We start from the raw sequence: 24941 nt of genomic DNA, 5'->3' as shown, positions 1-24941 counted from the left end.
CCCTAATTAAATAAGATTAAACAAATATAAAATCAAAGTATACCAAAGAAAAACACAAAGAAAAAGGGATTAAACATTCTACCTCTCAATTGTTACAAACTCCTCTTGATTTCTTCTCTAAGAATCTCTAGATCCATCTCTTTCTTCTTCTCCTTAGACTTTTCTAACTTCTAAAATTCTTTTCCATTTACATTAGTAGAGAACCTATATATTAACTATTATTTTTCTTAAATATTTTAATTATCTTTTCATTTTCCCTTGATTTTATTTATTATTGATTATTATATTTTCACCCTAACTTGTAGCCTTTCTAGTTTAAACCACCCACCTAGGATAAGGTTAAGGAACAACAATCTAAGCCACAAAGTTAACTAAATCGGATATAACCCGACACGAAACAGTAGCTAAGAATACATGGTATTACACTTCCACAACTAAGTGTTTGTAGTCATGAGTTTGTTCTTTTTATGCTTAGTTTGTTTAACTAATCAGCAAACCATCAACCGACAGAAAGTCAAAGGCTTACTTACATTACCTATATTAACTTCTCAGAAAATTCCATTGTTAATGATTGTGAAGATGTGCATTGCAACAATCTGCAAGAGTAGAGATGGATTTACATTTTAATGTTGGGGGAAAATGACAGTGTGCGATACCCGGCATGCCAAGATGAGAGTATGTTAATGGGTTGGTAACGCGTCCATTTTGGCTATCAAAAAGAATATCTTGGCATGCATAAGTTGCCGGCTATCTCATAGCTGGAATATCTTAGTAATAATAAGGAAAAACTTCTAATCCAAACTAAAATATGTAAGCTTGAGAGAAATAGAGATGCTGCTAAATTCATCCATTATAAACATAAACATAAAAATAATATGGGTGAGGTCAATGAAGTAATTTGTATTTGTATTCGTATTTCTTTTCTTTCTTTTTTTTGATTGGAAGAAAAGATTTTATTAAGAATAAAGTATATACAAGAAACCCTTAAATAATATGGGTGAGGTCAACTAAAATCCTCCCCTCAAGTGAAGTCGAGATTATTATGTCCATTTTCATCAACAACTTGAGATAAAGGTTGAGCCCCGACTATAAACCGGGGTGATACCTAATATCTTTCAATGTCTTCGGAATACTACGTATATGAGATTATTTTACTCAATATATACATCTCATTCTTCGTCATTAGTGGGATATACAAATGCAGGTTATCTTTCTGCATAAAGCCATTTCTCAAAGCCCAATCCTTCCGTAGGTTTCTTCCCCATGACAGCCCCAATGGCCCGTCCTTCTGATCCCGTTCCGTAACGTGCCGGGTCATACCCAATTTGAAGATAAATATATCCTTCCTTCCTTCGAGGCTCTCAACACAAACATTAATAAAAAAATAAAAAAAAGAACTCTCTCCAAACACTAAATAGTTTGCTTCCTCGAAAGCTTTTCTGCAAATCGATTGGATTTCGTTTCTGCAAATTCTTCTGTAAGTTCTTCTTTCTCTTCATCTTTTCATGTATTTTCATCTTCAGTTTTTTTGTTTGCTTCTTCCAGTTTTCATATTTGATTCCAACTTGTACGCCTTTTTTTACTTAGCTACAAACCCTAACCCTAAATTCTAATCCCCTTCCCGTTCGAAGAGTTTCAGAAACTCGAAAATGAAAGTTATCTACCTTTGATGACAATATGGGTTATGTTCTTTCAATAGATTTGAGAAGAGTTTAATTTGGGGTTTTGGTTTGATTTCTGAGTTTATTTTTGGCTGCGAAAGTTAAAATTAGGGTTTCTCCCTTTTGGGAAAAAAAGTATTTGGGTCTCATTTTCGGATTTATTTGAACATTCGGGTTGTTTATTCGATTACATTGTTTAACTTGATGTATAATTACTGAATTGAAGTTGGATTATTAGGTCATACTATTTTTATTTTATTTTTTTTTTCGATTTGGGGATTTTTATTTTTGTCGGGGTTTTACTTTGTTTGTTTTGTGAGATTGGAGATGGTTGAGGTTTATTCCAACAGATTTGTCTGATCTTTCATAGCTTACACTGTGTGATGGCATCTCCAACATTTTTTTTAATGTTTGAAAATATATTCTATGGGGAGGCATGGAGATAGATGGTGGTTTTCTACCACCTTAATCTGTAGTTGATCTCCAGCAGAACTTGGGAATTTTCTTGTTTTTTTTTGCTTCTTCTTTTGTATGGAGTTATGTTTGCTGTTGGATTCTCTTCTTTTCTGATAATAGTCAAATTACTGATGGAGATGTTTCCTTTTTGTTCAGGATTGCATTCTATGGTTATCCTTGCCTTTGACAGGCAGAGTTACTGATTTTTGGATTTCCAATGGTGGCAAATGGAAATGCCTCTGGAAAAGGCGTTAGTTACACCATTGACCTCGAAAACTTCAGCAAGCGCTTGAAGGCATTTTACTCTCACTGGAAGGAAAACAAGACTAATTTCTGGGGTGCCGCAGATGCAATTGTTATTGCAACACCTCCTGCTTCGGAGGATCTTCGCTACTTGAAATCATCTGCGCTGAACATGTGGTTGTATGGTCTGGAGTTCCCTGAAACTATTATGGTTTTCATGGACAAGCAAATCCACTTCTTGTGTAGTCAGAAGAAGGCATCACTGCTTAATGAAGTGAAAAAATCCACAAAGGACACCATTGGTGCTGAAACTGTGATGCATATTAAGTTGAAGAACGATGATGGATCTGCATTGATGGGGGATATTTTCCAGGTTATTTCAGAGTCAGGTGATAATGGCTCCCCTGTTGTTGGAAACATTGCGAAAGAGGCACCTGAAGGTAGTCTGCTGGAGTTATGGAGTGACAAACTGAAAACATCCAACCTCCAACTTGTTGATGTAACTAACGGGTTTTCGGAGCTATTCGCTGTCAAAGACAACACCGAGATTACTAATGTCAAAAAAGCTGCATTTCTGTCTTCTTCAGTGATGAAGCATTTTGTTGTGCCAAAACTTGAGAAGATTATTGATGAGGAGAAGAAGGTTACACATTCGTCGTTGATGGAAGAAACTGAGAAGGCTGTTCTGGAACCTGCAAAGGTCAAGGTGAAGCTGAAAGCAGATAATGTTGATATTTGTTACCCTCCAATCTTTCAAAGTGGGGGAGAGTTTGATCTCAGGCCCAGTGCTTCTAGCAATGAAGAGAATTTGTATTATGATTCAGCAAGTGTGATTATATGTGCTGTTGGTTCTCGCTATAACAGTTACTGCTCAAATGTGGCAAGGACATTTCTTATCGATGCAAATGCAATGCAAAGTAAAGCGTACGGGGTTCTCCTTAAGGCCCAGGAGGCAGCAATTGGTGCTTTGAAGGCAGGGAGCAAAGTCAGTGCGGCTTATGAAGCTGCCCTTGCAGTGGTTGAGAAAGATGGTCCCGAGCTTGTTCCAAACCTGACGAAGACTGCAGGAACAGGAATTGGATTGGAGTTCCGTGAATCTGGGCTGAATTTGAATGCCAAGAACGACAGGATATTGAAAGCAGGGATGGTGTTTAACGTTTCCCTTGGGTTTCAGAACTTGCAAGCACAGACAAACAATCCAAAGACAGAAAAGTTTTCTTTATTGCTTGCTGATACTGTTCTTGTTAAAGAAAATATTCCAGAAGTTCTGACCATGATCAGTTCAAAAGCCGTGAAGGATGTGGCTTACTCGTTCAACGAGGACGACGAGGAAGAAGAAGCAAAACCTAAAGCTAAAGCAGAGCCTAATGGCAGTGAATCTTTGTTGTCTAAAGCCACTCTCAGATCAGACAACCAGGAGATGTCGAAGGAAGAGTTGCGAAGGCAGCATCAGGCCGAACTTGCTCGCCAGAAAAATGAAGAAACAGCAAGGAGGTTGGCTGGGGGTGGATCAGGAGCAGGAGATGGTCGTGGTGTAGCTAAAGCTTCAAGTGATCTAATTGCCTATAAGAATGTAAATGATGTCCCGCCTTCAAGGGAATTGATGATTCAAATTGATCAGAGGAATGAAGCTATTATCTTGCCGCTCTATGGGAGCATGGTCCCGTTCCATGTGGCGACAGTCAAGAGTGTGAGTAGTCAGCAGGATAACAGAACTTGTTATATCAGGATTATCTTTAATGTACCTGGGACAGCGTTCACTCCTCATGATGCAAACTCCTTGAAGTTTCATGGGGCTATCTATTTGAAGGAGGTCTCGTTCCGCTCCAAGGACCCGAGGCATATCAGTGAAGTGGTAAACATGATCAAAACTCTTCGGCGTCAGGTTGCATCGAGGGAGTCAGAGAGGGCAGAGAGGGCCACCTTGGTCACTCAGGAGAAGCTGCAACTAGCGGGCAACAAGTTTAAGCCAATGCGGTTGTCTGACCTCTGGATACGCCCTCCATTTGGAGGAAGAGGTAGAAAGCTTTCTGGTACTCTTGAAGCTCATGTCAATGGTTTCCGGTATTCAACTAGTAAGCCAGATGAGCGTGTTGATATCATGTATGCGAATGTCAAGCATGCTTTCTTCCAGCCTGCAGAGAAAGAGATGATTACACTCTTGCATTTTCACTTGCACAACCACATTATGGTGGGCACTAAAAAGACAAAGGATGTTCAGTTTTATGTTGAAGTGATGGATGTTGTGCAGACCCTGGGTGGTGGAAGGAGATCTAACCATGATCCAGATGAAATTGAGGAAGAGCAGCGGGAGAGGGATAGGAAGAACAGGATCAACATGGATTTCTCGAACTTCGTCAACAAAGTGAATGATCTATGGGGGCAACCCCAGTTCAGGGGGATGGACCTTGAGTTTGACCAGCCACTTAGGGAACTTGGCTTCCACGGTGTGCCCTACAAGGCATCGGCCTTTATTGTCCCAACTTCAAGTTGCCTGGTGGAACTTATCGAAACACCCTTCCTAGTGGTGTCCTTAAATGAGATTGAGATTGTAAATCTGGAGCGTGTTGGACTTGGTCAGAAGAATTTTGACATGACAATTGTGTTTAAAGACTTCAAGCGCGATGTTCTTCGAATCGACTCAATTCCTTCAACTGCGCTGGATGGCATCAAGGAGTGGTTAGATACCACAGACCTCAAGTACTATGAGAGCAGGCTGAACCTGAACTGGAGGTCTATTTTGAAGACGATCACAGATGACCCCGAGAAGTTCATTGAGGATGGTGGATGGGAGTTCCTAAACATGGAGGTAAGTGACTCTGGGTCTGACGATACTGAAGATTCAGATCAAGGGTACCAGCCTTCGGATGGACAGTCAGATTCTGAACAATCAGACGATGATTCAAGTGGTGGATCACTGGTAGAGTCAGATGAAGATGAGACGGAAGAGTCAGAAGAAGAGTCAGATGAGGAGGAGAAAGGGAAGTCATGGGAGGAGTTGGAAAGAGAGGCTAGCAATGCAGACAGGGAGAAAGGGGTAGAATCAGACAGTGAAGAAGAAAGGAAAAGGAGGAAGATGAAGGGATATGGGAAGTCTAGGGTCCCTGATAGGAGGGATCCAAGGGGTAGCAGCAGTGGTCCTCCCAAGAGAGCCAAATTGAGGTAGAGAAACACAACTTCTGTTTATCTCAGTAAATTACCAAGATGTGGTGCAAGCAGCAGAGGTAGTAACGTGTAGTTAGTTTTTATTTTTGGTGTCATCTACTTCCTCCTCCCTCTTTTTGTTTCTTTTTTCTTTTTTTTTTGGGGGTATTCAATGAATGAACCTACGTACGATTAGTAATTAGAGGATGCACCTACTCCGTCACTTATTTTGATCCAAAAGAAAATCTTCATCGTGTTGAATCAATTTTTCTGTTGCTCATTGTACTATTATTCAGACCTAAGGGACCTGCAACACCATTAATAGGTACCATTAGGAAATCCACTTAATGGAGCAGCACTCGGCCAACTGTCCTTGCTTGTTATACGCCTCCAGCGATGTCTGCGTCTAGATCATGAACAGATGAACAGATTCGGTCGGGTTTTGGGGTCGACCGAGTTGCATCTTCCAGGCATCCCAACTGGTAAAGTAGAAATTGACATTTAGTCCCAAAGTTACTGGGCTTGGGACGCTTTAGTCCTCTCATCTCAGGCCTAATACTCTCTAGTCCAAAAAAGCCCCGCCTCAAACAATTTAACCCAAATATGGACGAGTTAGTCCATAATTGTGGTCGATCCCGATTTTCCTGTATTTCCAATATCCTGTAATTACCCTTGAGACCATTCCATATATAAAACGAGGATTTTAAATCGAAAATTTCAGATCTCAAATATGAGTTCAAAACAGGGAGCCGGACAGAGAAGAAATTCGTAGGCGATTTAACAGTTTCAGAGAGAAATTTGTTTGCGATTCAACTTCAGATTACTGGTAAAGTGTAGTTGTGGGATTATTTTTGGACTAGAGATTTGAATTCACGTCAGATTTCAGAGATAGATGATCCAGAATTGAACTTTACAAGTAACAGCGATTTAACAGTTTCATAGAGGTTATGTTGGATTTCACGAATTCCTAATATTTAACGGAATTCAAATTCAGGTTAATTCTGTTTTTGCTTCATCGTTGAATCTCTTTTCTAATATTTAGTTTTTTTTTTTGATTTTATCAGTTGATGATATGAATTCAATCTGTTACATCTTTTTGTTTGTATGTTATTGATTTGATTTTTGGTGTATTTTAGCTTTTGATTTTCGGGGAATGATTTTGATTACTGTTTTTTGGTGTTTGGTGTTATGATGCATGATATGAAATCGAACTGATATTAGATCATATGTTTTTGGTTTATTCAATTATGTGTTAAAGTAAGATTCTGAAGCTTTTGTTATATCTTCGATTAATCGATGGAATAGTTTTGATTTGAAGTTTACTATTATTTGATTTTTGCCTTCGATTAAATGTGTACTTTCCTGTACACTCTTCAAGTTTTAGGTTATGCGAATCTGAAACTATTATTATATCTTTTGTTATATGTAGGTGTATCAAATATGTCTGAGAAGTTTGTTCATGCTGTTTTGAAACTGGGTGAACATTCTTATGCGTTTCGTGTTAATACTTTAATCACCGTTGATGAATTGAAGCATTTTGCCTGTAAGCAGTGGAGGTCTTTGTCCCCTTTGAGTATACGTTTTTCCTATATGGATACTAATCAAGTAGTTTTTATACAAGGTGATATACAACTTCAAGGTTTAGTTGCTCTTGTTATTCAGATGAACAATGAAGATTTCTATTTGAATGTTGATGTGATTCCGAAGCATACTGGTTGTAGCACTAGTTCAAGGTCTTTGTCTCGTTCTAATACTGGTTGTAGCAGTAGTTTTGGTGCTAGTACTTCTAACTCTTGTGTAAGTGAAAGTCCTATGCTTGTAAGGGTGGTCGATCATGACGTGGACAAGGCCAAGCCTCTCATTATCGATGAATGGCGTTATGTTTTTGACAATATTGGTAGAGAATTTGTGGGTGGTGTTAAAGCTGTAAGGATTGCTGTTGATCAATACAAGATGTGTACTAGTTACAAGATTCTTATTCTTAAAAACGACAAGACTCATTTTACCGCGAAGTGCGAAGAAGATGGTTGTGGTTGAAGGATTCACTTTGGGCATGTGAATGGTGATATTTCTCGGTTTGTGCTGAAAGATCCTAACGTTATTCACAGGTTAGTGGTGTTCACTTGTTTTTTTGATCCATGTTATTGATTTTTAGGTTTTAATATGTAGACTTTTTTTAGGTGTACATTGTGGTGCACATTACTTATTGTAGGCTTTTTTGGGTGGCACATGTGGTGTAAATTTCATATTCTTGCTTGGTATGTGCTTTCTTTTTGCATGTGTGTTGTTGTTTTTGAGATTTTATTAAGTGTACAATGTGGTGCACATTACTTATTCCAGATTTTTTTTTGTAGCTGTGGTGTTGGTTTGAGGTTGAAGAGTCCTGTGGTGACAACCAAGTTAGTTAAGCATTTGATCGCTGATAGTATACAGGGTGATCCCACTTTAAAACCGAAACAGATCATGTCACTCTTTAAGAAGACTTATGGGTCCAATATTAAGTATCACCATGCATGTAGAGGGAAAGAAGCTGTATTTGAAGATCAATATGGTGACGACGAGAAGTCGTATAGCGATTTAAATTGGTATGTGAAAGCCATTGAGCAAACTAATCCTGATAGCTTTGTGAAACTTGAAGTTGATGAAGAAACTGGAAGATTTAAACGGATTTTCATCTGTTTCGGTGCTTGCAAGCATAGCTATAGGTATCTCAATCCCATGATTTACTTGGATGCTACTTTCCTCATTGGTAGATTCAGGGGTACTTTGATGGCTGCAACATGTGTCAATGGAAATGATGGTTTTTACCCATATGCCTTTGCTATTGTTTTATCTGAAAACAAAGACAATTGGTTTTGGTTTCTGGATAATCTTCAACAAGTGATCGATGATCGTCCGATTGTTTTCCTTAGTGATCGTCACGAAGGACTTCTGCAGGGCATTCCAAGAGCATTTCCTGGTTCATATCACAGCTATTGCTTTTACCACATCAAGTGCAATCTCCCTATTAGAAAAGGTGATGCGAATTTCAATGCCGTTATTGATTTGTTTTACAAAGCTGCTTACTCTTACACAACAACGAACTTTGAAGAAGCTTTGCGGGGCATGCATGCAATTGGTTTTGGACATGTTGCTAATTATCTTAGGACCATTCCAAAGGAGAAATGGGCAAATGCATTTTTCCCTGTATGCAGATATGCTGCTCACTCTTCATCTATTGCCGAGTCATTCAATAACTGGATTCTTGAGTTCAAAAAGCTGCTGCTTTTGCTCTTCTCGATGCGATACGGTGAGTTTTATGTTTAGTGTTTCATTCATTTATTTTTTACTGTCGCACACATGGATTTGCTTGATGTGTACATACTTGTACACATGTTATATCTGTGATTCTGCAACTGTGTGTACATTGTTGTACACATGTTTTATTGTATTTATTCTATATCATGTTTTGATTTTATGTTTTGTGTTTTTATTATCTTAGTTTGAAGGTTATGCAGATGAATTCTAAGAGAAGGGTAGAAGGTCTTGAAAATTTTAACACTAGGCTCACTCCCGTATACGAGGATTTACTAAACGAGAACATCAACATTGGTCGTACTTGGACTGTTGTTGAGTCTATGGAAAGATTGTATGAAGTCAGGTCTCCCCGCACTCATTCTGTAGATCTGTTGGAGAGAACTTGTACGTGTCACAGGTGGCAAGTAAATGGTTTTCCCTGCGCACATGCTTGTGCTGCCATTCAATCTACAAGGGAGGACATCTATTCATTTGTTGAGCCATACTTCACCACTGAATGGTACAACAGGACATACCAAGAGATCATCTTGCCAATCCCCAATTATGACAAGCCGCAGTCTTATGATCCTAGTGATAGGATTATTGTTCCTATTCTGTGCCTCCACCCGGTAGACGAAGAGAACAGCGTTTCAAGAAGGCTTGGGAGAAGCAAAAGAGGCCTATGATGTGCACAAAGTGCTTCACTCTTGGTCACCACAACAGAGCTACCTGCCCCATGCCTTGATGCTTTTTATTATTTTGATTTGTTTGAAAGATTCTATGTTTTTTGGTTTTTACTTTTGGTAATGTCTTTTCATTTTTCTATTCATGGATAATTAGTGTCAGGATCTGTGTACCATTATGTACACCTTCCTGTGCACTTCACTTTTCTTACCTGTCTTTTTACATGTGTAGCATTATGTACACCTTGTGTACAATGGATGCTACTAGTTTATTTTGTTTAGTAATATTCATCTTTTCAGTTCTAATGCCAGTAATTAGTTTTTATTTTTGTTTAATGATTGATACTAGGTTATTTTTTCTATTTTATGTTTCTGTTAGTACATGTGTACCATTATGTACACCTTCCTGTACCATTGCCTGTCAGATTTTCTACTCTGTCAGAAACTGTGCACAATCATGTACACCTTAATATTTCCTAACCTGTAATACATACTTTAGTACTGACACAAGTCTATTTTCAAAACATCAATATTGAAACTAATAAAAAACATTAATTCAAGGTCTTTATAATAGTGATAAGTCTTAAACAGAAAGTTGAAAACTTAAATTTGTCTGAAGATTAAAAATGTTTAGAAGAAATTCAGAAAGTGATCTTGAATGAAGATTAAAAACTCTTCTTCCTCTTCAATGGTTGCTTTCCTGTAGTCTTGCGCCACTGATTATGCTCCTCGTCCTTCGCTATATCCCACACCTTTTCATACCATCCGACTTTTGTCAACATCTTGGCCACCAATTTTGATCTCATTTGCTGACAAATGTCTTCGGCCCTCTGCTGACCTTTTTCCATACCTTTTGTTGTCTTCATACTTCGTTTCATAAAGTAACAAGTATATATTAGACAGTCCGGGTTGATTCCTTGTGAAGGGCATGTCATGATGTTTAATTCGTGCTCTTCTATAGGTGGGTGACCCTTCAATGCTCTCTTCTTATTGAGTTCCACTTGTACCACATCTGCTAGTTTCTTTGCATCGTCTTTATGACTGCTCATTTTCTGAGTGTAACGAGTTATACCATTTCCATTCCTTAGCTTCGAAATCAAAATTCAAAAGCGACCAGTGCAATCCCATCCTCGTTTGATCTGTAGAGTGATTGATAGGGATTACAAGAACTTCCAGATTCTCAGGCATGTCCCGTATGAAATCAACCACAAGCTTTTGCACCTCGCTGGTGACATTATACTTGACATAGTACTGCAATTAATAATTTGTTAGAAAACAAAATTAATTAGGCTCACCTTAATCAGAAAACTAACAAGCATGTACACTACTACAGAAAACTAACAAATCAAACATTGTAGGCCTGAAAACAGACCGTATATCCATGTATGATATACAGGTGTACACCTATGTACACACCTATATAAATCTAACAATCAAGAATTAGCAGACCATGTGTCAATCATAGATGCATATTGGTGTACATCTATGTACATAGCTAAATAAATCTAACAATCAACACTTAACAGACCATGTGTCAATCATATATGCATATTGGTGTATATCAATGTACACAGCTAAAGAAATCTAAAAACACATAGAACACGCCATGTCAATTAGGTGTACAACTATGTACACAATATTAAAGTAACTATATATGACATTTCTTATTTGTTTTGAGAAACTTACACATGCAGTAGGACTCATAATTTCACAGCTCAGGTACTTTTTGTCATCTGGATGACGAATGCTATCTCTGACAAGTGCTCTTCTACGTCGATGGATGTAGAACTGGAGTACCTCTTGGTCCAGATATTTGTTGAACATCAGTTCACGAAGTACTCTTCCAACAATCAAAATATCTTCCTTGACTGTTGGATCATCCAGTCTTGTTAGTTGCCAAGCTACAGAGCTGCGGAAACATAAAGGAAATGTTAACATGGTGTACAAAGTTGTGCACATAATTTTTTTATAAGATTCAATCATGGTGTTTTGTGAACTTACTCCATGCTTGCATAGTCGAAGAATTTTTGTACCCTTTTTTTGTCCTGTCCTGGTTGCATAGCATGGTATAGTGGTGATAGACGAACATCTGGCAATGGATTGTGAGGACGATATACATCTCCCTTTCTCTTTATTGGGGCAGGATAGCCTGGTTCTTGTCCCTCTTTGATCCCCTTGCCTTTTGGATCTTTTTATCACAACTCGTTTGGTTTTACCCTCGGCAGTGAATTCAGGATCTAGCTTTCTTTTTGCATTTCTCTTTTGTGGTGTCTTGGACAACTTGCCAGCGGCTTGTGTCTTCAACATCTCTGCTTCCTTCATCCTCCCTGCTCTTGTCCTCACTGGAGTCGTCTTCTCTTCTTCTACCTCTTGGCTGCTAAAAAATTCACTAGGATTTTGTTTAATGAACTGCACTGCTTCTTCAATGATCCTTTCTCGTACATCTTCATTGGATAATGATTTTTGCGACGACTCTTCTTTTGGATCTTCTTGGCTCAATAATGCAAAGCTTGGACAATCGTGGCGGATCAGGGTTGCCATCTTTTCCTTCACTTCAGATGGTGCCGTTCTGTAACAACCTTTTTCAAGCTTTACGAATACAGTTTCAGACAAGTTATCTAGAAGGTCCTCAATTGATGTATAAGTCTCATTCTGTGATTCTTCTCCTTGTGTGAGTAAAAGGACTTCTTTAGGATCCAACTGACATATGGCTTCAGCTGCAATTATAGTAGCTTCATCAATTTCAGCTGTTCGAGTGCCATCCATCACATTCTGGTCATCAAGGTTCACTTGGTCTTGTTTATCTTCATTGATTACACTTGTCTTTGGCATAGAAGTACTGAAAAATGAAATTTTTATGAGAATTTTCAATGGTGTACAGAGTTTTACACCAATGTACAGGTATGTACACAAATTCAGAAGAAGTCATAAAGGTGTACATCCTTGTACACACATACTGAAAAAAAAAATAAATAATAAGCTGAGATCATTTTCTTTATACCTTTGCTTGTTAGCAGCTTCACACCCAGCTACTTTGTCAATTTCATCAGTTTGAGCAGTATCCTGGTCATTAAGGTTCATATGCTCTTCTTGACCTTCAGGGATTTCAACTTCCTTTGGCAGAAGAGTGCTGAAAAAAACAAAAAAAAACACTAAGGTGTAATCTTGATACACACACAGAAGAAATCACTAAGGTGTACATATTGGTACACATATATAGAAAATGAGAAGAAATGCGAGCTACACATATACCTCGGCTTGTTACCAGTTTCAGACTCAACTCCTTGGCTTGTTCCATCCTTGCCATCCTCTTCTTCATTTGCCTCATTGGTCTTTGGTGAAGGAGTGCTAAAAAGATTCAAGTTTTGAGAAAAGTATTAGCTTTCACACACTGGTGTACGACTATGTACACACATAAAAAAGAAATGACTTGCAAATTTAAAAAAAGTGATGTTGTACCTTTGCTTTTCAGGAGTTTCAGACGGAACTTCATTCCTTTCAGATTCAGTTCCATGCTCGTCATCACCACCTTTGCTACCCTCTTTGTCATTGTCATGATCATGCATATCACCACCCTTACTACCCTCCTTGTCATTGTCATCACCATCATCATCATTATCATCATTATGATCATGCATATCACCATCTTCATTGTGCTCCTCCTTGTCATTGTCATCACACATCATCATCATTTCCTTGTGCTCCTCCTCAACCTTGTCATCCTCCTCCTCCTCCTCTCCTCCTCCTCAATCTCATCATCTTCCTTGTGCTCCTCCCCATCATCCTCATCCTCCTCCTCCTCCTCATCCCCTCATCTCCTCATCCTCCTCAGTTTCAAGCCGTATTTCCTTTGCACATTTAAAGATTTCATGCAAAGTGTAATTACGGAAGTCATTAGCTTCTCTTTCTGTCAAGCTCATTAGACCAACTTCATTAAATTTTTGTCTTTTCTCTTCAATGAAACTAAGAAGCCTTTCTTGCCTATCCATAACTTCAGTAAGCTCCTCATCCAAATCCTTTCTTCGCATATCTGAAATGCGCAGCTTTTCTTTCACAGCATCTATGCTATTTTCTTGTTTCTGCCTCCGGTACTCATCCAAAAGCAATCGCTCTTCATCAGTATAAGCCTTCACCCATCCTGGTTGCATCTGAAACCATGCCAAAGTATCAACATTGATCACATGTGTACAATTTTTTACACATGTTGTAAGAGTGTCAATTGTTGTACACAAGACAAATTTCTTAAAATCTATCAACAATGTACAATCCTGTACACCTTATTAAAGGTTATATCAATGTACATATACTATTATAAGAAAGTTTTTTGAGATACCTTTTTCATGGCATCATTCAGGTCTTTCTCGATTGTATTACTGACGTCGCTGATGATCCACCTAAGAAGCCTTGGAACACCTTCCTCATTGCTTGGCTTCATGATTTTGTTGTGTTCAGCAAACCAATGTTGCATTAAAAAATAGGTGAATAGTTAGAAATGTAAGAGAAAGGAACAAACACAATGAACATAATTATTTAAAATGGTGAATGGATATATCAGGTGTACAAATGTGAACTCACCAACAGATAAAGCACATAACCATTAACTTTAAGTGGTGAATCCTGATGTTTCTTAATGCTCTCCATGAGATACTCATGTATATGAACTGGCCAGCAAGTTCTCTTCATCCTATCCAAAGACTCAAAAAAGTGTGCAAACTGGTTCTTGCTAATCATACTTCCGTTTGCCTGGGTAAAAAAAACCGTGATACACAAGTACATAGTAAACAACACCACTAAGTCTTCAACATTTCTTTCAATCTCCATTTTCGACTTTGGTTTTAGCTTCATGATACGTACGATTTCCTCTTCCACATCTTTTTTTCCCAGCTCAGTTCGTTTCTTAAGAGTTAATCTGTTTATCAGCGGACCGTATTTATTTTCAGCTGCAGTTTTTACATCTTCCCCTTTTTCAACTTCCATTGGCACCATCTTAATCCCATAAAATAGAAACAAATCCTCAGGTTAACTCTTTACTGCCACTTGCTTGTTCTTATTGGTAGTATCAAACATGAAATAATGTCCCCCTGAGTCACAAATTTCATGGCGGTACTGTCTCACAATTTTCAGAATTGAGTTTGGGTTCTTAGTCCATATATCATCTCTCTTTTTACTTGTATGTTTCTCATCTTTCCGGTCTGCTTTTTTGTGGACAAAGATATCTACAACAGGCCAGAATGGTCCTTCTTTTTGCTTCTCTAGTTGATAATTGGTGAACCATAATTTTTCTCCTCTTTTTGTTTCATCTTCCTCAAGGTTTCTATTTACAAAGTCACTGAAGGCATGGAAACTTGACCTATATGGTTTGTTGGTATCTACGAAAATGAACCAAAAAGAATAATACATTCATTATACTCATACAAGTACAAATCATATCACTGTACGCATAAATAGGACCATATCATACAGGTGTATAGCTGTGTACACTCCTACAGAAAACTAACTAAAGCAACATTTGTTCCCACACAACATGCCATAAATCAATGTGCGTGTACAAATCTTTACACTCATACATAAATCTATCAAAAACATCTTTAAAACACACACAACAGGAAAAATAAAGGTGAAATAACATGCTGGTGCAAAGATGTGTACACCAGCACCAAAAACGATGGGATAATATGTTGAGAACATACACATTAGTCCATATGAAGATGAGATAGCATGTTGGTGCAAAGATATGTACACCAGTAAACCAGTACACTGCTACAGTTACATCTTTAAAACAGACAGAACATAACATGAATCACCGCAACAGCATTGTGGTGTACTAGTATGTACACACCAACAACAATTCCAATAAAAATTGCTAAAAAAACAGATAGAACTGGAAATGAATCACTGCAACAACATGGCGGTGTACATATCTATACACACCAATAACAATTCCCACAAAAATTGCTAAAAAAACAGATAGAACTGGAAATGAATCACTGCAACAACATGGCGGTGTACAGATCTATATACACCAACAACAATTCCCACAAAAATTGCTTAAAAACAAGATACAACTAGACATGAATCACTGCAACAACATGGAGGTGTACAAATATATACACACCAACAATAATTCCCACAAAAATTGATTAAAAACAAGATACAACTAGACATGAATCACTGCAACAACATGGCGGTGTACAGATCTATACACACCAACAACAATTCCCACAAAAATTGCTAAAAAACAAGATACAACTAGACATGAATCACTACAACAACATGGCGGTGTACATATCTATACACACCAACAACAATTCCCACAAAAATTGCTAAAAAACAAGATACAACTAGACATGAATCACTGCAACAACATGGCGGTGTACAGATCTATACACATGTACAAGAAATTGAATAAAAATTGCTCAAAAATAGACAGAAATAGACTTGAATGGTTATTTTTTTTTTTGAGATAACAGATGTTGAAGGCTTTGAAGACTTTGGAGGCTTTGGAGGATTTGAAGGCTTTGATTTCTTCTTAACTGTTGATGTTTTTGAAGTTTCTGGTACTGAAATTGATGTTGAATCTTCTAATGATCTCTTCAATCTCGTTTTTGGTCCTGTTGATTTCCGAATCTCTTCTGCAGCAACTGATGGAGTTGGGGATGAAATTGGTGTTGAATCTTTTAATGTTGACTTTGATCTCGTTCTTGGTGATGTTGATTTTTGAATTTCTTCTACCGCAATTGATGGAATTTCTTTTTCAGTTGATGTTGAATCTTCCACTGTTGGTCGTGCTTTTTTCTTTAAGGATACTTTTTTTTCCTTTCAACATGATGTTACTCCATCTAGTTGTTTTGATTAGTAAGATGTTTGAGTTTTTGATTGAAAGTTTCTGTGAATTGAAAATTTTCTTGGGTTCAAAATGTTGAGGTATGAGTTACTAAATTTTTTTTTCTTCTGCTATTCAGTCTTCAAAAGAAAAAGAATGAATAAATGATTTGTCCGTTACGCCGTTTAATTCAGTTTTTTTTTCCAAGCTACGTGTCACAACTACGTTTATGGTGTCAGTTATAAAACTGTATCCATTCGATGCATGTGTGGTTTATTAAAAGCGTGCGAAGGATAGCATCGTCTTTATACATTATTTGGACTAATCTGTTCCTAGTTGGACCGGAGTGGACTAATCTGTTATTTTTTGTGCGGTTTTGGACTGAACCTTTTTTCCCCCTTGAATATGAGCCGAAGAACCATTCTGTAGTTGCGGCCCCTGATCCCCACAGCCATGGAAACCTCCAAGTCTATCAAGTGAGATCATGCACAAATAGGAGGCATCAAGTGAGCTCATGCACAAATAGGAGGCATCTTTACCACCTAAAGCAGCAGCCATGTTCGCTTGCTGACATGCCACACAGCTAATCCATTTCAGATAAGCTTACATTTAGTAAAAAAATCATTCTTATTCCGTAAAAAAAAAGAATCATTCTTATTCAAATTGACAAAGGCGCACATTTATACCAAAAAAAAAAGGAGAGATCCTTTGCTCCAAAAATCACAATCATGGATGAAAGAAACGAGCCACATTTTCTATTGGGAGACGAGGTCGAGGGCCGGTACTAATAGTGACAAATTTCAACAAATAGGGTATTTGCTACATTAAACATTTATTACAATGGCGATGATTAGCCAATTTCACTAATTAAGCCATCCCATAATTTTACAGTAAAAACATCTGGAGTTGCGAAATATTTCATTAAATAGCATGTCGTTGTTGTCTTTCCCTTATAGCTAAGTGGTATAGCGTCAGTTGTAGGAGTGAAATATCGCGCATTCATTACGTATGCGAAACAAGGATCATCTAACATAAGCGAAGATCACCGCACATAGCAAAATTGAGATGACGTATTTGATGATGTCAACATAGTCACGAGTAAAGTGTGATGATCTGTGCGGGTTGAACAAATGTACATGAGCGATTGTAACGCACAGCGATTCCGAAAATAGGGGATCTATTAGTTGTCATCCACAATGTAAAATCCTATATAAAGGGAAGCGATATCATGTAATGGGAGAGATAACAGAGGGTGTGTTAGACAAGAAATTAGGAGAGAGAAAGTTTATTTGGAGAGAAAGTAAAGTCTTTGTATTACCTTGTATCCAACAAAAGATTTTATTGGGTAAATGAATGATTTTTCACCGTGGTTTCTTAGTATATTGTTTAGATTCTTGTATGGATATGGTTGTAGGATTTTCTGCAACTACATTTTGGCGCTAGAAACAGCTCGGAGTGATATACCTTGTTGGTGAATTCGTTTAGAAATCAAGTCTGCGGAATTTTAGATCTAACATTTTTCTTTAAACAATTGAGATTTTCATCATTAGAACCTTTCAATTCTTTTTAAAATAGTCTTTGATTTGTTAATACAAAAAAGTGGTGATGGTACGAATTGGATCTACTGCTGAACAAACGGAGATAGCTAGGAGGAGTAAAGGACTTGCTGAAAGAAGAAGGGGAGAAATTCCTGAACAACCAGAGATAGGAGAAAGAGAAAATCAAAGAAATGCAACTCCAATTGGACCTCGGCGTACACAAGAGCAGAACAATGATATTGATTACGGTCGAGTGAGTATTCATACTGCACGAGCGAATTCTACCGAAGAAGAGGAACAAAGAACTGGAGATGCAGGAAGGATTGAAGGAAACGAAGAAATTATGACGATTGCAGAACTTAGACAAAGATAGATTGCACAACAGAGAAGAGAAGAGGAAGAGCCTTCGAACTTGATGCGTCAGAATGAAGATCTAAGAGAAGAGAACCTCATATTGCAAGAACATAAATCAAGAAGCACTACACGATCAAGATATAGGACAAGCAGAAGTTCATCAAGATGAAGCCAATCTAATCAAAGAGGTGCTGGCCGAGAACAACCTTTAGATAATATTGATGAAAATTTACAGGTAGGTGATAATTTACAAGATCAACGTGATGAGAGACGCATATAATATGACCGATACGATCAACCGCGTGAGAATCATCACCGACAAGAAGGTCAAAGGAACAACGTACGTCAAAATACAGGCGAGCTATATCGCACACACTATGAGTCAGGTAATGATGAAGAAAATGATCCAGAACAAGGAAGAATTCTATTGCATGGTAGAGAAATATTGAGAGCTCAATATGCACGCGAAGAAGAGGATGAAAGAAATAATGTTATTCGTGAACGTATGAGAGATGAAAGAGAAAGGCTTAGGCAAAGAAGAAAAGAAGCTGAAGAAAGAGAGATACAAGAGGCCATGCGCCAAAATAATCATGAGAATAGATTGAGGCAAGCGAGATTAAAAGACCTATGCGACAGGAATTGGATCAAACTATGAGTGAAGAAATTCTTAAAGAAATGGCAGAACTAAGAGAAATGATGACTGCGCGAAGAAATGGCGGAAGAAGACAGTTAGAGGAAGCAGTAGAGGAAGCTGGAAAGACACCCTTTGCAAGGAAAATTCAAATTGCAATAATACCACCTAAGTGCAATTTACCAGTATTCACAAGTATATTTGATGGAAGCACATGTGCAGTACAACACATAAAAGCTTACAGTCGATCTCCGTTGCAATGGGAAGAGAATGATGCAGTATTGTGTAAGTATTTCCCTGCGAGCTTAACAGGGGAAGCTTTGCAATGGTTCGAAGGGTTGCCAGTGGGGACCATTAGATCATTTCGTTATTTGCAGAACGTCTTTTTGGGATAATATATCAGTAATAATATGTCAAGACCAGGGATTAAGATAGCTTTTGGACTTCGCAGAAGGATCAATAAGAGTTTACGTCATTTAACCACGCGTTGGAGAACCATGTTAGTGAAATGGCAAGACGAGTAGATGAACGAAATCTTATACTAGCCTTCATCAATGCTCTTTTTCCTACAGATTTATTGTATACACAGATCTTCAGAATAAAAGATACCATAACAATGTCATCGCTGCGCGAATTTCAAGAAGAGTATATAGCACTTGAGGAGAAGCAGAGAGATATGGAGTCTTACCCAGTTACAATACCTAATGCGAATAATGGGAACGCAAGTTTACTTCCAAGAATGACAAATGTTTCCGCGAGTACATCACAGGGAAGTCAAGGAAAGAACATTACAGAGGTGGAGCAAAAGCTGGTAGCCATGGGTAGCGCAGATCAAGAAGAATTGGAAAGAGAATACAAAGAAAAACAATTTCAAAATCGCGGAGGAAATAATAAGATTCAAAGAATGGATAATCCACCAGAAGGCTATGGAGGCCAACAACCATATTATAATAGAAGACAAGGAACTGGAGAGGTGGTCTGGGAACAAATAAACTTGCCAAAGTTGAATACTACAGTGGACAAAATCTGGGAAGTTGTTATATTAATGGAAGAAATTCCTGAACCACATAATGTAGGAGATGATCCACCACCAGGGAGAAGGAGCAAAGAATTCTGTGTGTACCATCGCTTTCATGGTCACACAACAAGTAATTGTAGAAATGTGAGGAAAATCATATTGCGAATGATTGAACAAGGAAAACTGGACCACTTCTTAGCACATCAGCCACAGAATTTACCACAACCACCACCAGGAGGAAATGCATATGGTGGGGAGAAAGAAAAGAATACATATGTAATCGAAGTTGGTGCGAAGGCAAAGAATCTATGCTGTAATTCGATTATACATTCGTTCAAGAATATAGAAGACTTTCATGATAACATATTAAGTCGGGTGCATGCGAGAGACAATGATGGAAGAGAAATCTTTAACCTTGCGAAAGTATCACCATTAAAAGATTGGCAAAAGCAGACTATTTCGTTTAGTGCGGAGGAAACACCAGGAGCAGGAGAACCACATGAATGTCCATTAGTAGTGAGGTTATGGATTAATCAGAAGGCTAAAGTAGAGGATGATGAAGAAGACGAAGCGAATACTTGGGCTATAAAAAGAATACTCATAGATCCTGAGAGTTCTGTTGATATCCTATTTTATCATACATACAAGACTACGGGTGGAAGAGATGACGAATTAATTCCTCCAACCTTTAAAATTTACGGCTTTAATGGTGCTGCGAATAAGCCAAAAAGAGAAGTGACAATGCGAATTCCTCTACAAAGTCTTCCAACAGAAATTGTATTTTGTGTTGTTGATGTTGAGTCACCTTATAATGATCTGATTGGGAGGCCATGGCTGCATAATATCTTAGGTGTGGCTTCGACATTTCATCAATGCATAATATTTCCTTTACCTCAAGGTCTTGGCATAATAAGAGGAGATATTAATGAAGGTAGAAATTGTCTGGAAATTGATATTGACAAATGTGAAGAGCGATTATGCAAACGAAGAAATTGGAAAGAAGCATGCTAAAGATAGTCAAAGAGGTGAAGATTAATGGCGGATGAAGTGTCTACAATTGGAAAAGCAGATAAGCAGGGTACTGAGGTAGAATCTTCTGCGAATAATAATGTTAAACGAGCCAGAAAGATTACTTTTAAAGAAGGAGAATGAATGCAGAGGCTGAAGTTATATTCTCAAGAAATGTGCGAAGATTATATCATAGTGGAGATCGATGAAACCATGCGAAGTAATGTTCTGAGGAGCATCTGCGAACTTAAAGAGATGCAAAAAGATGAATGAAGCAAGCGAATAGTATGAAAAGCGCAAATATTTTTATTCATGAGTAAGAAATCAATAAGAATTCTGTGTACTAGAGTTGTATAACTCAAGAATAATAATGGAATGAAAAATTCTATTTTCATATGATGATGTCATATCAAGAGAAGGCAAATGTAAGATCTTGAAGTAAGACCTTAATAGAAGGCAACAGAAATAAAAACTCTAACTAGGGAGGCTAGGCATCCGAATGTGGCGTGCAACCTAGTTCGCATAAATGCAAGAGCCAAAAAGTAAGACCTATCGCACGTCATAATCGGGGAAAACCTGGTAAGCATGACTCAAGGGAAAGCTACATTGACCCTGGAACTTGATTCATGGAGATTTGGGGTGAGAAAACGAAAATGCCCATCCAGGAGAGACACCTAAATCGAAAGATTGGGGTAATAAGATCTTTCCTAAGGAGTGCAGAAACTCGATCAGGGCGCCGAGGTACACGGTTGAGTCAAGAGTGCCCGGGGTGTCTGGAGCGTACCTTGCCACTCTTGACAAGTCCTGACTATAATGCACTCGGTCCGAAGATACCCCACTTAGGGTTGCAGTCTCGTAACCATAAAACTTATCGGTGGAGGGATAAGAGACTGCGAAATCAACTGGTTGTTGTATTACCGGATGAGAGGATCCAACCTTAACCCGGTAGAGGTAAGCTTTCTTGAAGGGGCAACCAGGGGAAATATACGGACGACACCCTCCATTAGGGAGTTGAATTGTGTCAAAAGACGTAAATGTCATGAGGCTTTTTACTCATGGGAGTATTAAGGCTTGTCATATTTACGCACATAAGAGACCTGAAGAGGTAATAATACAAGAAAAATATAAGGCGAGATCGATGGGTCGATGCATTACAGTGTAAAGACGTCCTGCGATTTCGTCGCACAAGAACAAAGAAATTTTTGGGCAAAATAAGACCTTTAATTAGGAAGGCAAAATAAGACCTCGTGAAAAAAGTAAAATATATGCTAACTTTGTTTTGCAGGAAAATGAATGTGCTGCGAATAACTTCGCATTAGGACGACATTATGTTCATCGTCCTATCAATATGTGATATCTAACAGAGGCAAGAATTGGAATACAAACATAAGAGGAATGTTATTTACCCCATTTGATAGTCTCATGCACGTGCGGTAAAAAATGACATTTTAAAGAATGTTAAAGCTATGTGCGAATACAAATATAAATCAAAGGGAACATATATTAAAGGAACATAGATTAATACTTAAAAGGTGCTCATTCCAAAAGACATGTTCATTCCAAGAAACATGAAGATATACAAGAGGCAGAAAAAGAATTTACAAGCAAGTGAAGAATGACTAATTTTTATCTTCATCATTTCGCTCGGCCTCAGAATCACTTACTTCTTCTTCGTATTCTTCATATTCTTCTTCACTATCAGAATATCAGGAACAACTTCATTGGGGGGAACGTCTGCGAATATATACTTAGAGAGAGGAATATTATTATCAACACAGACTTTATTAACAGCTGCATCACGACCGCGAGTGGCATCCTTGCCATTATTTGAAACAGTAAGGATGTAATTCTTCTTTAACTTCTGATACTTGGAGTTACGAGCAGATAATTGCATCTCTAATTCTTCAATATTTTCAAGATAGTTCTTCTCTTTCTCTGCGAAGAACAAATAAGCAAGTTAGAGTTAAAAAATATATCATCCTCAAGAAATGACAAGTATGACAGAGCAACAAATGACCTTCATGATTGGAAATAATGTCTTTAACCAGTGCGGAATGTTTAGATTGAAGGTTCACGTTTACGGCTAAACCCTGCCTAGCATCATTAAGAACCCTAGCATCCCAACTAAATTCAGCTTCACTTTCTATAAGAAGTTGAGATCGAATTAAATTTCTTTCCTCAATAAGTGCGTTATTTTCGCTCAAAGCTAAGTCACGTTCAACTTGAACTTTAAGGACAGTTTCTTGGAATTTTTTTAGTACCTTCGCACCCTTGAGAGCAACCTCATCTTTTTCACTAATGAGTTTTTTATTCCTTGCTTCCAAAATCTGAATTGTCTCTTTATTCTCACAATGACGATGTCTGAAGTTATTGAGTGTAGTCAATAGGGGTCTATGATCCATTCTAAGAGCAGTATACTTCAGTCTTAATTCTTCCAAATTAAGATTCTCAAATCCTTTGGTAGGATAATTGTTTAAAGAAGAATTGAGATGTTCTAAAAGAGTTTCCTCATCGGGAAAATTAGATGCCTCATCAGAAAAGTTATAAATGTCTGCGAACATAGAAAAATAAGAAGTGCGAATTATCATATAAAGCAAGGAAAATGAGAATGATAAACATTACATACCAATAAGTTCATCATTTATTTCTCGGATTTCTCGAATACGCTCAGAGTTGGTAGAATTTTTAGCTTTAAGTTTGGTATTTTCTCCCTTCAGCTTGAGAAGTTTCCTTTAGTAATCTGAGGAAACCACATAAGATAAGCGAGATACTTGCGAAAATATAAGGAAGTTATTATGTAATAAAAAAAAAAGAATAGAAGTAATAATTAAAGAAAGTGCGAAGATGTGAACATTACCATAGAACCAAGTGCATATTGGAAACTTGTGTTTATTACAGAAGCAGCTCCGCGAAGAGATGGATCATCCAAAATGGGAGCATCACAGACTTTAGAAACCATTCCAAAAGTGCATTATAATTCATCATCATTAATAGCTGACATTGTATCAGAGAAAAGGGTAGATAAATCTTTCATGGAGGAGGAGATCGATGGATCTTCAGAAGCAAGAATATCATCATCGTCGGATTCTTTACGCTTCTTGGAAAGATTCGAAGAAGACGTTCTGGATGAAGATTTAGACACAGGTTTCTTTGGTTGATTCTTAGCTTTACCCATAGTTTTAACACCCGAAGTTTCAACCTGCGCGAATAACCAAGATAAAGAACAGAGGTAACAATATTGTTAAAATTAGAGAAAGAATGTTCCTTACTTCGATATTCTACAAAGATGACACATCGTGCGAAGTCTTGGCACTCTTAGCCATATTCTTTGACTTAACAATCTGGAATTGAAGGAGTACGAAAATAAGAAACAAAGAAAATAAAGCTATGCGAAATTTAGAATACTTCTGCGAAAATCTCATACCGCTTTCTTATTATCATCTTCGGACAAAGACAGTTTCCAAGGCTGATAAGCAGAAAATTTCTCAGGCAGGGGAAGGTTGCAACCATCAGAATCTTTGCCCGACACATAAGGACCTCCTAAGATTACAGGACAATTAAGCCAGCATGTGTCATTAGACCTGCGAGCAGTATTATTGGATTTGTCGTTCCAATCTACATCTCGCATAATCTTCTCGTCTTCAGAAATGCCATCTTTTCTTCTTAAGCGAATGGCCCACTTGGTTGATTCGTTCTTCATGATCGCGACATAGTAATGTTTGAAGAAATTATCAAGAGTATTATCAGCAGGGTCGATAGCTTTGTCACGGAACAATTCATTTCGCACCTCATAAGAATTTGAAGTTCCTAATCCTGCTGCGCAACGCGAATATTCCAAAGCTATTCTAATAGCAGCACCACTCAGCTGAAATATTCCCATTGCGAATCGATCATCAGCTAAAATTTCGTAGAATAAGGGGATTTCTGGATTATACAATGGGATATGAAGATTATTCAGAAGTTGTCCTAGTGATACGATAATCCTTTGATTAGTCCATTGTTCGGAATTGATTAACTCAAGATTGAGTTTGGATGAATAATCAGATTCAGAAGGAAGGGAAAGCGAATAACCTTTGGTATCAAATTCTTTCCTGAGTTTGGTGAAT

The 24941-nt window shown here is 37.8% G+C and overlaps 2 protein-coding genes across 2 annotated transcripts; both read left to right on the top strand.

Moving 5' to 3' along the window:
• The first annotated feature begins 1359 nt into the window (after positions 1 to 1359).
• LOC113355448 (FACT complex subunit SPT16-like) lies at positions 1360 to 5769 on the top strand. Its single transcript, XM_026598305.1, has 2 exons — positions 1360 to 1477; positions 2274 to 5769. Exon 2 carries the CDS (start codon positions 2335 to 2337, stop codon positions 5524 to 5526), a length of 3192 nt encoding a protein of 1063 aa, XP_026454090.1. The 5' UTR covers positions 1360 to 1477; positions 2274 to 2334; the 3' UTR covers positions 5527 to 5769.
• A 2198-nt stretch (positions 5770 to 7967) lies between these two features.
• LOC113359114 lies at positions 7968 to 8810 on the top strand. Its single transcript, XM_026602801.1, has 2 exons — positions 7968 to 8089; positions 8204 to 8810. Exons 1-2 carry the CDS (start codon positions 7968 to 7970, stop codon positions 8808 to 8810), a joined length of 729 nt encoding a protein of 242 aa, XP_026458586.1.
• Positions 8811 to 24941: the final 16131 nt, after the last annotated feature.

This window comes from Papaver somniferum, chromosome 3 (genome assembly GCF_003573695.1).
Source record: "Papaver somniferum cultivar HN1 chromosome 3, ASM357369v1, whole genome shotgun sequence".
Lineage (NCBI taxonomy): Eukaryota > Viridiplantae > Streptophyta > Magnoliopsida > Ranunculales > Papaveraceae > Papaver > Papaver somniferum.
The sequence above is the reverse complement of the archived record's forward strand: the minus strand, read 5'-3'. Positions and strand labels throughout refer to the sequence as shown.